A 13,730-nucleotide genomic window follows, 5' to 3' on the forward strand; every position below is an offset into this window, starting at 1 on the left:
CTCTGTAGATCAGGCTGGCCTCGAATTCACAGAGACCCACCTGCCTCTGCCTCCTGAGTACTGGGATTAAAGGTGTGTGCCACCACTGCCAAGCTACCTCAGATCTGTCTTACTGCCTGCCTTAGTCAGCTTTTATTGCTATAACAAAATAACTGAAATATTCAACTTCTGGGGAAGAAAGGTTCATTCTGGCTCATGGTATCAGAGGCATCAAGTTCATATTATATTCACTTGGCCCTGTTACTCTGGAGCCAGGTCAAGAGAGAACATCTTGGCAGTAGTGTATGGAAGAACAGAACTGCTCACTGCATGGTAGCCAGGAAGTAGCAAGAAAAAGAGCAGAAACCAGAGCCCCAGCGTCTGCTGTAAGGGCACCCAGTGAATGACCTGACTTCCTCCCACTATGGCCCACCTCCTAAAGTTTCCACCACCCCTCAATGGTGCCACAAGCTGCCAATCAAACCTTCAACACATGACCTTCAGAGGGCATTTAAGGGCTGAACCCTAGCACTGTCCCCACCAAAGTCAGGAGTGACATCAACCTAGGGGTATTGTTATCCACTATGTGCAAAGCTCAGGTTGGGTGTTAAGCCACCTTCAGGGTCTCACAGACAGGGCCCTGAATTTGGTCAATAGATTCCATGTGATTTGCGCAGCTTGCAAGCTAAGTGGCTTAGCTCCATGATGCCACCACCACTTGTGGAAAAGTATTTTCACGTTCGGCCTAATACAGTAAGCACCAGTCACAAGTGACTATCGCAGCTTGAAATAAAATTAAGCTGGGGATATAGCTTAGTGGTGCAGCACGCACCCATCATGTGGGAGGCCCTGGGTTTTCTCCCAAGCACTGATGAAAATCCAACAACAACTAATAACCCCAAATAAAAAGTTTTGCCCCTCAAGTGCGCTAGCCACATTTCACATGCTCAGTAGCCCCGAGCCGCAGAGATGTCAAGTGTTTCCATCGAGGGTGGTTCTGTTAAACAGGAGCTTTGCTTGTAAAAATTTTCACTCTGCAGATCTCCATGAGAACAAAAGATCACACAAGAGTTCATGCCACTGCCCCATAGCCCCAGGACAATCCTGGGGAGGAGGGAGGCCCAGCATTAATGCAGTTTCTTGACCCTGCTACTTGGCTTAGAGTTCAGTGGTTCTTGACTTTCCTGACACTGCAACCCTTTAATGCAGTTCCTCATGTTGTAGTGATCCCCAGCCATAAAATTATTGTTGGTGCTACTTCATAACTGTGATTTTGCTACTGTTATAAAGCATAATGTTAATGTCTGGAATGCAGGATGTCTGATCTGCAACCCAAAGGGGTTGCGGCCCTCACGCTGAGAACCGCTGGCTTAGATGCTTGTCATAAACTGTAGGCATAGACAGATTAACGTAAGCGGCCAGGAATAACGTCTCTATGTCCAGATCTGGATGAAGACTATAGGACCTGTGAGCTCCTGTAATAATCATGATACTGCAGGGTTTTGTTTGTTTACGACAGATCTTTTGTGGCCCAGGTTGGCCTCACTTGTCTTTGTAGCTGAGGATGACCTTGAACTTCTGATTATGCAGTGTCCACCTCCTGAGTGCTTGGATACTATCACACCTTGTGTATTGAGTGATGGATACCCTCACACCCAGGGCTTCCTACCTGTGAGGCAGGCAGGCACTCTAGCAACTGAGCTGCTTTACCTCTCCATATTGTGTCACCCTTCTCTTTTCCCCGTTTTGCTGTCTCCTGTTTCTCTCCACGTGGCTCAGGAGCACTGTACATGATTAGCTGTGTGAAGCCAAGAGTTCTGTCTGTAGACCCCCACCCCCACCCCAAAGAAAAGAAACAGCAGAGGGGCTGGTGGAGGGCGTGAGCAAGGACAGTGGTACGTGTGTGTTAATGTCACAATAGAACCTTTTGTTGTGTGTGCCAGTGGAAAGATGGAAAAAAGAAAGGGAGGGAGGGAAGGAAGGAAGAAGGGGGGAGGAGGGAGAGAGGTAGGGAGAGAGAGAGAGGGAGAGAAGGGAAGGGACAGAGAAGGACCAGCAGAGTACACATGATGACCACATTTACTGCAAAATAAATCATCCAGAATTTACCACCTGGCCACTTCCCTTCATACCCAAGTTGTTGGCAGCCATGGAAGAACCATCCTGCAGTGGCAGAGGAGGGTTCTCCAGATTGTTTCTCATCTTTCTGGTTTTCACCCACAGTCCAAACCAAAGGACAGTGATAAAGAAGGAACATCAAATTCCACCTCGGAAGATGGGCCAGGGGACGGTTTCACCATCCTGTCTTCCAAAAGCCTCGTTCTGGGGCAGAAGGTAATAAACTCCAAAGCTGGGGTGTGGTAAGCCCCTCTATATACCCCACTGTTCCCAAGCCGCCATACCTCCTTCCTCCCTTCCACTCAGATATTGAATTATCCCATTTTAAAGGAAAATTCAGGTAATGTGTGCATTTCTAGAGCAAACTAGGCCTTTGGTGCTGAGAATGGCTTATGCTGGTCAACTAAGGTCACCTAAAGTCATCCTAGAGAATCTGGTCAATAGGATGGCATTTTTGGTTCTGCTGGGAAATCCCCAAGCCCCAGTTATGTCTGCATCCACCAAGAAGAATCCATTGCTAACTCCCAGCCAGGATCGAAGAGGCCTAGCTTCCATGATTAAATGTCATTTAACAGAGGGAGAGAATAGCAATACATGTTTCTTGACTATGCCGGGTGCTAGAAATGAATTATTTGTCAATAAGTCAGTCTGCCTGCCTTCCTGAGCTGCAGAAGAAATAAAATAAAAACCTAACAGGATGGATTCCAGCAACATCTCAACATCCTGCCAGACATGCAAATAATTCATCTCTACTCGGGACAAGTTCACTGAGCAGACAGTTTATCTATCGAGTCAACCGGGCTGAAATAAGACACACCGGGAGGTAGCTGGTGAGTCAGCATGCCAGATATCTGGTTGCTGTCTGTGCTCAGCCTGCCAAACAAGTACATCTCCATCCAGAGAGCGGGGATCACAAGGTCTCTGGAGAGCAGAGATGTGGTGGGTTCCTTATTCATTTCTGGTACAATGAAAACTGAGATGCCTCCAGGCAGTGGTGGTGCACGCCTTTAATCCTAGCACTCAGGAGGCAGAGGCAGGTGGATATCTCTGAGTTCAAGGCCAGGCTGGACAGCTAGGGCTGTTCCACAGAGAAACCCTGTCTCAAAAAAACAAAGCAAAACAAAACAAAACAAAAAGAAGAAGAAAAGAAAAAGAAAAATGAAGGAAACTAAGATGCAAAGAGGTGGGATGAATGTCCTTTCCAGGCCCATGAACATTCCCCCAAATTTATCTAGAGAATGAGAAAGTTCCCGCTCATGTGAGGGAAACTGGGAAATGTTCTTCATCCTACTCTGCCAAAACCATGTCAGACAGCTCAAAGAATGTAGTACTCGGACTGAGGATGTAGCTCCAGGTAGAGTGCTCACCTGGCAGGCCCAAAGCCTTGAGTGCATCCATAGCACGGAAGGAGGACTGGGGAGGAGGAAGTTGTGGGAACAAGACCTCCCCAAATGTTCTGTACTATCTCAGGGGTGAGAAGAGATCAAGCCTCAGGCTGCTTTCCACACACAGCCACTGAGACAATGTGTCCATGGAGACCAAGGCCACCAGGGTTAGGAACGAAAGACACATAAACGATGAAGGAAAGAAAGAGGAAGGAAGGGAAGGTCCATTTCTGTTCCTGGTGGCGGAGGCTGGGTGTTTGCACTCTGCTAGTCTCAAGAACAACTGAACTCAGAGGGGTCTGCTCAAAAACAAACACCTGGAAGCCTGGCACAGCAGCTCAGGCCTATAATCCCCAGCATTAGGAGGAGGCAGAAGGAGTTGAAGGCAAGAATCAGCTGCGTAAGTGACCTCAAGACCAGCCTAAGCTACCTGAGGCCCTGTCTCAACACCAAAGAAATACCTGGGAATTTGAGTCCCCATGCTGAACCTCAACCCAAATAGCTGAGAAAAAATAATGCTGATGGTTAAATTAAAAGGATTTTCTGTGGGAGTTGATCTTGTCCCTATTCACTGTCTTTTCTCCCTAATGCAGCTATCCCTGACCCAAAGTGACATCAGCCATATTGGCTCCATGAGGGTAGAGGGCATTGTCCACCCCACCACAGCCGAAATCGACCTCAAGGAAGAGATAGGTAAGGCCTGGGGTTTAGAGAAGTATCATGGCATAGCCCACTGTCCAGTTCTCATGGACTTAGTCTTCTCCTGCCTGAGGTGCCATGTGGAAATGTCACTCTGTGGGATAAAATGGCCTCACTGGAGAGGAACAGGAAATGCTTTGATTCTACACTAATTTTGTCAAGCTTCTCTCAGGGTGCTATATTGAAACAGACCGTTTGTGTACAGCTTGATGACATTTTCTCCAAGTGACCCAGCTCAGCAGGTTTGAGTGCTCGCCTAGTGCCCACAAAGCCCTGGGCTCAACCCTCGGCATGCCATAAACTGGATGTTTCGTGTCACCTGAGTAACAGTGGCATTCCGAAGGTGGAGGCAGATGCATCAGAAATCCAAGATCGTCCTTGACCATGTAGGAGGTTTGAGGCTAGCCTAAGATACATGAGACCCTGTCTCAAAGCAAAGAGTGAAAACCGTTGTGCAGCCAGCAAGCACATTGGTGAGTGGTCCCTTTCGGCCCTGCCCCTTATCATGACTTCCTCTGGAGGAAATCAGTCTTCTAACAGCACAGAGGGGCTTGTTTCGATTTTATGTAAATGGCCCCATATGCTCTTCATGCCTGGCTCCCTTAGCTCAACACACGGTCTGCAAAATTCGTCCAAGCTACTGAGTGTGTTTGTTTATTTTCTTGGCTGTGTGGTATTTCATTGCATGAGTATGCCATAGTGAAGGTCATTTTCATTTGGGACCATCCTGAGTACTGACTGTTGCAATGAACATGGTTGCACAAGTATTGGATTCAACTTCACATGTGTTCTAAGTTTACATGTCGAGAATGCTGTTGGTGAAAAGGAAGGGGACAGGGACATGGGAACTTGGGGTGCACCACTGCAATTTCTGCACTCAGGAAGCAGGCAGGAAGGTTATGAGCTGCGTATGGAGACCCTATCTCAATTCTCCCCCACCTCCAGAAAAAGATAAAGGGCATTGTAGGAAGAACTAAGCAATCCAGAAGCCTGCGTTATTTTGCCAGCCCCATGAGTTGAAATGGAGGTTGTAGGCAGTGAAGTAAAGGGTCAGAGGGGGGGTGTGGGGGGAGGGGGAGCTGACAAACTGTCAAAGGCAAACATAATGGCCACTATCTGGTCCATTTGTTGCCATTTTGTCCGTTTTCACAATACAAAACTATTTTAAGCCTTCCATTGAAAGGGTAAATGGAGGGGCTGGAGAGATGGGTCAGTGGTCCTGAGTTCAATTCCTGGCAACCACATGGTGGCTCACAACCATCTGTAATGAGATCTGGTACCCTCTTCTGGCTTGTGGGCATACATACAGACATAACACTGTATACATAATAAATAAATATTCAAGAAAGAAAGAAAAAGAAAGATCACGAGAGAGAGAGAGAGAGAGAGGGTAAATGGAGTGAAGAAAAGGCCTCAACCCTGGGATCCAGGGCTGGCCCTGGGCTGAGTAGTTTGAAGCTAGGGCTAGCAGTTCCTCCCTGTGTGGTGGCCCCAAACTGCTGGGCTCATTATTTCTCTGGCACCAGAGGCCATTTGCTATGCTGGAAAGTCGGTGGGGTGGCCCTGGGCAATAACTGAACTGCAAAAGCAGTTTTGTTTCTTGCTGAGTTACAGACCAGACCCTGACATTGCCTCTTTCCGGAGGCAGGGGAAGGCTCTCCCCACTGTGGAAGGACTCCCCCTAGTGGCCAAATCTCCAGCTCTGTTTTACTTGCAAACAAAGCAAGTTCCTGTTTCAGACATCCTCGTAGTTCTGCATCCTTTTGTCCAAAACATCAAAAGAGATGCTTCTGTGTTTTGAAGTGGGGTGGTGTGGAGTGAAGCACACTGTTGTGTAAGTGAAAAGTCAAGTTTGGACCCTGCTGGTGGACCCCGTGGCTGACCTCTTGGCAGTCAGGGGAGGTGAGATGGGCTGAGAGGCAGGCAGATAGGCAAGAGAGCAACCTGAGTCGCCTTGGTCTCTCTCCAGACTCTAACAGGTCACTTCTAGCTGTGTGACTTTGGGTATGTTTCCTAACCTCCCTGAACCTCACTTTCCACACCCGTAAGTGAGGATACAGGTGGTCTAAAGACCAGATGGCACAGGGCTGGATGCAACACCAGCTCACCCCAACTCCCTGACTGACAGGTCTTCACTGTTGCTGCATCACTGGGAGACACGCCATCACGAGTCCATCCTGTACCACCAGCACCCAAGCCAGTCATCCTGTCCAAGCCCAGGCCCTGATTTACTTATTTTTTAAATCTTGTGCTAGGGGATCCAAGTGTAGCTTGGGGATAGAACCTGTGCTCCATAGGCACAAAGTCCTGGAGTCAATCTGCAGCACAAAAACTAAAAGGTAAAGATACTCACTGCCAAGCCTAATGGTCCAGGTTTGATCCCTGGGACCCACGTGGTAGAAGGAGAAACCTAACTCGCCCAAGTTGTCCTTTGTCTTATACACACATGTGCGCGCACACACACACACACACACACACACACACACAGTGAAAGGGGAGGGGGAGAAAAGCAAGTCTTAACCCATGGCCTCTCCCACTCTTCTTTGAGGTTTAATCTGCTGAGAAGCCAGACCAATTTTTCCCAGTTTGGGTTTTGTTGCTTGCAGTATCACTAAACGTGTTTCTACCTGCTTATCTGTTTAAATCGATGGTAGATCTAGAGACTTCAAGGCATTCAGGCTCAAGAAATAGGGTCTAAGGCAAAGGTTCCCATCCTGTGGGTAGAGACCCTTTTAGGGGCAGTATGAGCCTTTCACAGGAGTGTAGACGGAAGTTTCTGCCCCACCCAGTCCCGCAGCTATTTAGTCCCAAATAAACGCACAAAGGCACATATTAATTATAAACTGTTTGGCCAATGACTTAGGCTTCTTACTGGCTAGCTCTCTCTCTTAATTACTAATCCATGACTATTAATCTGTATATCCCCACATGGCCTTATCTTACCAGAGAATGTCCAGGCATCCTACCTTCCCAGTAGCTACATGGCATCTCTCTTGAGATTCTCTGTGTTCCTCTTCCCATCATTCTCCTTGTCTGGTAGCCCCGCCTATACTTCCTTCCAGGGAAACGAATGGGACGTGACATCCCTAATTTTTAAGGTTTTCCTGACCTATCCAACAATATGACTCTATTGAAAGGTCGTTCACCACAACCCCCATTGTTCTTCTTTGTAGGTAAAGCCTTGGAAAAGGCTGGGGGTAAAGAGTTCTTGGAAACAGTAAAAGAGCTTCGCAAATCCCAAGGCCCTTTGGAAGTTGCTGAAGGTAAGTATGAGACTGGGCTGCATCCCAGCCTGGCTCAACCCCACCTTGCAGTCTCCAGCCTTCCACATCCATACATGGTCACGGTATAAAACAAGATATGATGTCCCTAAAACCCCTGAGCTAAAAGCCAGGCACATTTGTTGTCATAGACCTGTTACTCCAAAGGTGGGGAGGTAGAGACAGGAGGATCCTTGAGGTTCATTGGCCTACTTGGTGAGGGCTAGGCCAGTGAGAGTCCATCTCACAGGAGGTGGACAGTCACCCTGAGGATGACACCAAGACTTCCCTCTAGCCTACACACACACACACACACACACACACACACACACACACACACAATGATGGTCTGAAAGAAAATAGGGAGTGGCACTATTAGGAGTTGTGGCTTTGTTGGAGTGGGTATGGCCTTCTTGGAGAAAGTGTGTTACTGTAGAGGCAGGCTTTGAAGTCTCATATATGTTCACACCTAGCATCTCAGTCTACTTCCTGTTGCTTTCTGAGCAAGATGGAATCAAGAGGAATCCTTAAAGCTGCCCATGAGGAGAGATGGGCAGGCCATCTATAAGGAAATTGTAGTTTGAGCTGATGAGATAGCTGAGCCAGTGACAGTTCTCACCATGGGCTTAAAAACCTGAGTTCAGCTCCTGGGACTCTCTCAGTAGAAGTACTGGCTCCCTGAGTTGTCCTCTGATGCATGTGTACTGTGACCTGCATGCATTAGTGTGTGTGTGTGTCTGTGTGTGTGTGCACACACACACACACACGTGCGTGCGCACACAAATATGACCCCCCTATGGGGACATTCTCATTCAAACCACCACAGATATGATGAGGGAAAAAATGCCTAGTGAATATGAGCTACAAGCCAGTGCTTCTGAAGTTGGGCAGCCCAGCACTGCCTAAATCCTCACTCATGGGACCTGACTTCGATAGATGAAGGACATGCATTTTATTTCTACAAGAGCTTAGGTCTCCTGCAGGCTGACAGCAGTCATGAGATGCATGCCTTTTCAAAGATACTAAAATGTGAAAAATACTTACCTCTTAGAATTGGTAAAAGGAACCATTACAGCCCAGGCCCTTACACAGCTGCCCTTGCCAGATCTGCTGGGAGCCCATGTGCCTCCATGCAGGCTCTCCAGTCCATGCCGAGCCTCTGCCATATGTGCTGTGCTGTGGATGTCAGTGTGGCCCTGAATGAAGAGATTTATAACCAATCGAGGGACCCAGGGTCACACAGTGCATCTCTTAACCAGGCTGCCCAGTTGCTGGTAGAGACTCAGAAAAAGATGGGCAAAGAAGCTGGGGAGTGAAGGACACAACTAAGCATGGGGACAAAAGAGTCGCCCCTGATGATTGATGGCCACAGGGACTTCCTTCAAACTCCTCAGTAGCCTTGGTTCTTGCCAGACCTGTCACTGACAGGAACCATGTTTAGGAGAATAAAAAGTTCTTTTAAAAGAAAGGAAAAGAGAGTGAGGGAGTGTGGTAGTTTGAATGTAATTGGCCCCCCACAAGCTCATGGGGTGTGCCACTGTTAGGAGGTGTGGTTTTGTTGGAGAAGGTATGACCTTGTTGAAGGAAGTGTATAATTGTGAGGGTGGGCTTTGAGAGCTCATATATACTCAAGCCACGCCCAGTGTCTCAGACCACTTCCTGTTGCCCTCGGGATCGAGATGTAGCTCCTTCTCCAGCACCATGTCTGCCTGCATGCTGCCATATCCTGCCAGGATGATAACGGACTGAACTTATAAAACTGTAAGACACCCAATTAAATGTTTTCCTTTATAAGAGTTGCCATGGTTATGGTGTCTCTTCACAGCAATAGTAACCCTAAAACAGGGAGGGAATGAAGGAGGGAGGGAGAGAGGGAGGAAAGGAAGGAAGGAAGGAAGAAAAGAAGGAAGGAAGGAAGGAAGGAAGGAAGGAAGGAAGGAAGGAAGGAAGGAAGGACCTAGAGAGGTGGCTCAGAGGTTAAGAGCACTGGCTGCTCTTGCAGAAGACACAGGCTCAATTCCCAGCCCCCATATGGCAGCTTACAACTATCTGTAACTCCAGATCCAAGGGATCTAATGCCATCTTCTAGCCTCTTAAGGCAATGCAGACATAGATGTAGGCAAAACACCCATACACATAAAAATAAACTTAAAAAAAAAAAGAAAAGAGGAAGGAGGGACTAAAGAGATGTCTCTGCTGCAGTTAAGAGTGACTGCTCTTCCAGAAGACCTGGGTTCAGTTCCCCACATCCACATGGTGGCTCACAGCCATATTTAACTCCAGTCCCAGAGGATTTGCCCTTTTCTGGTCTCCTTGAGCACGGCATGCATGGCAGGCAAAATACCCATACCTAAAAAATCATTTTATTTAATTAAACCTTGCCAGGTGGCGGTAATACACACCTTTAATCCCAGCACTTGGGCAGCAGAGGTGGGTGCATCTCTGAGTTCTAGGACAGCCTGGCCTACAGAGCAAGTTCTAGGTCAGCACCAGGGCTGCTACACAGAGGAACCCTGTCTTGAAAAACTAAAATAATAGAATAAAAACTAGGCGCTGTGGCACACACCTTTAATCCTGGTTCCCAATGGAAAGGCTGGGGACATCCTTCCCCAAAACTGACCAGTGTGGCAACCCTGACAGTCCATCACCAGTGTCCTTAATTACAGTCACAAAGTGTTCTTGGCCATGTCAGGGAACAGTTAGCCCGGGGATTCGCACTTTTGGGGATGGTCATTACTTGACTTCCTACAGCACCAGATGTTATTTTGGTATGTTCCTGTCACTAGGATCCACTGAGGCGGTTCCTGACCTGGGGCATGTTGGCAGGTCACCAACAGTGATAAACTGTCACATCAACACCCAGACTTCCGTTTCTCACACAGTGACAGGGATGAATGTGTCTAGCTACCTGCCCCTTCGCTCCCTCATCACCTGTGAGGCCCATTATCATCACCCAGCTTAAGGTGAGACTCAGGAAATCACCTACTGTTTTTCTCTCCTGCGTCCCAGCCGCCGTCAGCCAATCCAGTGGACTCGCAGCCAAATTTGTCATCCACTGTCACATTCCCCAGTGGGGCTCCGACAAATGTGAAGAACAGCTGGAAGAGACCATCAAAAACTGCCTGTCTGCAGCTGAGGACAAGAAGCTTAAGTCCGTCGCCTTCCCACCTTTCCCCAGTGGCAGGTAGGACACAATTTCTGAGCTGATGTCCCCAGCCTTTCCATTGGGAACCAGCTACACACCAACATGTCCACTTTGCATCGGCCCATGCCAGAAGACACAGATAGGGTCCGCCAGCACAGGCAATATGTGTTAGGTAGGCAACAGGGTAAGAAACCCAATTTCCCATCTTCCAAACACAGACAAGCCCCTGGCCTGGGATGGCAAGTCTCCCTGGCCTGGAGCCAGTTTCCTGCCTTGTGGATATCAATGCCCAGAACAGAAAGACAACATGGATGGGGCCAGGTAGCATTTTAGTTTTGTGTATGCTTGTGGATGCACATGTATGTCATATGCGTACGTGTGTGTGTGTGTGTGTGTGTGTGTGTGTGTGTGTAGACCAGTGTCATTCCTCAGGTAACTAATACTCTCTTGTTGCTGTGATAAAACATTTTGTCCTTTAAAAAAAAAAAAATGTGTCCTAAAGTAACTTAGAGGAGCAAAGGGATTATGTGGCTTAACATCCAGGTCACAGTCCAACACTGAAGGAAGTCAGGAATTAAAGGCAGGAGTTTGATAAAGAAACTGTGAGTGACTGCTGCTTGCTGGCTCATACTTAGATAGCTTCTTTTTTTTAAAGATTTATTTACTATGTATACAGTGTTCTGCCTGCATGTCTGCCTGCATGTCTGCCTACATGCTAGAAGAGGGCACCAGATCTCATTACAGATGGTTGCAAGGTGACATGTGGTTGCTGGGAATTGAACTCAGGACCTCTGGAAGAGCAGCCAGTGCTCTTAACCACTGAGCCCTAGATAGCTTTTTTTATATATACAACCCAAGATCATCTGCAAAGGGGTGGTGATGTCCACAGTAGGCTGGGCCCTTCCATATCAATCCTCAATCAAGACAACCGCCACGCCCCCCACCATCCCCATCCCACCCCCCACCCCCAGACATTGCCACAGGCCAGTCTGATCTGGGAAATTCCTCAGTTGAGGTTTCTCCTCTCAGATGACTCTAAACTGCCCATCTTGTTTTTGTTTGAGAAAGAGCCTTACTGTGTCATCTTGGCTGGCCTGGAACTCACTATGTAAATTAGGTTAGTCTAAAACTCAGAGAGATCTGCCTGCCTCTGTCTTCTGAGTACTAAGATTAATGATGTATACTACCACACTCCTGCACCTTGGATTTTTGTTGCTATTGTTTTGGTTTGGGGATTTTGTTTGTTCGTTTGAGCTAGGGTCTGGCCTGGAGGTTAGTGGCCCATGTCTTTAGACTAGGGAGGCAGAAGCAGTCAGATCAGATGCATTGAGTTCCAGGACAGCAAGGATCACACAGAGAAACACTGTTTTGAGTCTTGGGGGAATAAAAGGGGAGAGAGAGATAGTCTTACTGTGTAGCCTTGACTGGCCTAGAACTCATTATGTAGACTGGGTTAGCCTTGAACTCACAGAAATCTGCCTGCCTCTCCATAAAGGTATGTGCTGCCATGCTGGGCCTACGACCTTCTCATTGTTTTGGTTTTTCGAGATAGGGTTTCTCTGTATTGCTTTGGAGCCTGTCCTGGAACTTGCTGTGTAGACCAGGTTGACCTTGAACTCACAGAGATCCACCTGCCTCTGCCTCTCGAATGCTGGGATTAAAGGTGTGTGCTACCAACACTGGGCCTACCACCTTCTTTTTTTGAAAGTCTCTCATTGGTTTTGATCTAACCAATCAGGTTAGGCTGACTGGTCAGCAAGTCTCAGGGATCTACCTTACCTGCCTTTGGGGTTTCAGATGTTATCACCATGGCCAGCCTTGTTATATTTGTTCTAAGAAACTCAGGTCTACATGCTTGTGTGGCAAGCACTTTCCCCACCAAGCCATCCTCACAGTGTGCCCCATATTTGTTTTTAAAAGCCTGCTATGTTTAAAACCCACATCCCCACCCTTGGTCCTCATCTAGAACACACAATCTGAAAACCCCAGACTCACAGGCCTTGCTGTTATACATGTGGTCTGTAATACATCAGTGGCCATAAATCCAGCCCCTGGACTGCACCCCAGACCTGCTTCCAGATCCGCAGGGGATGCTCCAGGGGACAGTGGAAGGGAACTCAGCTAAGGCTTTGATAACTGTATTGGAGCAGTGGAGGCCTCTCACTGCAGCTTGTTGGGAAAAGGCTGGGCTCTGAGACACAGGAAAGGTGAAGACAAACCAATGAGTACCATGGGATGTATTCTCCATGATCAGACCATGGGTGCTATGTTCCATGCAGAGACACTCGAGAATTCAGGAAGCAGGCATATGCTGGACTCTTGGACCTACTCCAGGAGTCTCAGTAGCTGACCCCAAATGGCCATGGTGGCTGTGTCAGACTGGTTTGAAGGAGCTAAAACAACAAAAACATGTTTGCTTTTTGAAGACATGGTCTTATAAATGTGGAACCGATAGAGTTTACAAAGTCAAGTTCCTTGAGCCAGATGACACAGATTCAAAATTAGGACATACTTTATGCACCAGCCCTGTGACCTTGGCTGCAGTCATCATATCTGAGACAGCGTGGTAACTATGTAGCAGGGGCATCACCTACCCATGTCTTACCCTTGACTAATGCCAGAGCAGGTGATTTGTGGACTGGCCTGTGCATGCTGAGTCCCACACTGTACACACAAGGGCCAGGGCCAGAATAAGAAGATGCTGTTAGCAGGGTGTGGTGGCACATGCTTTTAATTCGTGCATTCTGGAAGGCAGAAGGAGGCAGATCTCTGAGTTCATGGCCAGCCTAGTCTTCACAGTGAGTTCTAGGCTACCCAGGGCTACATAGTGAGACCTGTCACACAAAAACAAAAAGGAACCAATGTCCCTTTCCCCAGGCTAAGACAGTATTACAGCAGTGGGTACAGGGACCAAAATGACACAGGCTCTTCTTTTGTTTGGGAATAGAAACTGCTTTCCTAAACAGACAGCCGCCCAGGTGACCCTCAAGGCCATATCGGCCCATTTCGACGACTCGAGCGCATCCTCACTGAAGAATGTGTACTTCCTGCTCTTTGACAGCGAGAGCATCGGTATCTACGTACAGGAGATGGCCAAACTGGACACCAAGTAGCTCTCCAGTGGGGACGGAGGAGAATCAATGT

The 13,730-nt window shown here is 47.9% G+C and overlaps 1 protein-coding gene across 3 annotated transcripts in view; it reads left to right on the forward strand.

Annotated features, from left to right (window-relative positions):
* Nucleotides 1-13,715, forward strand: part of LOC100764242 (core histone macro-H2A.2) — a 27,616-nt gene extending 13,901 nt beyond the window's left edge. For 2 of the 3 annotated variants that reach the window (XM_035451058.1, XM_035451060.1), the window contains exons 4-8: nt 2,203-2,313; nt 4,076-4,175; nt 7,355-7,444; nt 10,451-10,625; nt 13,534-13,715. In XM_035451058.1, coding sequence (XP_035306949.1) covers nt 2,203-2,313; nt 4,076-4,175; nt 7,355-7,444; nt 10,451-10,625; nt 13,534-13,699 — 642 coding nt within the window. In that variant the 3' untranslated portion in view covers nt 13,700-13,715. Of the gene's footprint in view, nt 1-1,863; nt 1,875-2,202; nt 2,314-4,075; nt 4,176-7,354; nt 7,445-10,450; nt 10,626-13,533 lie in introns of all 3 variants that reach the window. The other variant, XM_035451059.1, reaches the window with a different exon arrangement.
* The last annotated feature ends 15 nt before the right edge of the window (nt 13,716-13,730 follow it).

The sequence above is a fragment of the Cricetulus griseus genome (assembly GCF_003668045.3).
Source record: "Cricetulus griseus strain 17A/GY chromosome 1 unlocalized genomic scaffold, alternate assembly CriGri-PICRH-1.0 chr1_0, whole genome shotgun sequence".
NCBI lineage: Eukaryota > Metazoa > Chordata > Mammalia > Rodentia > Cricetidae > Cricetulus > Cricetulus griseus.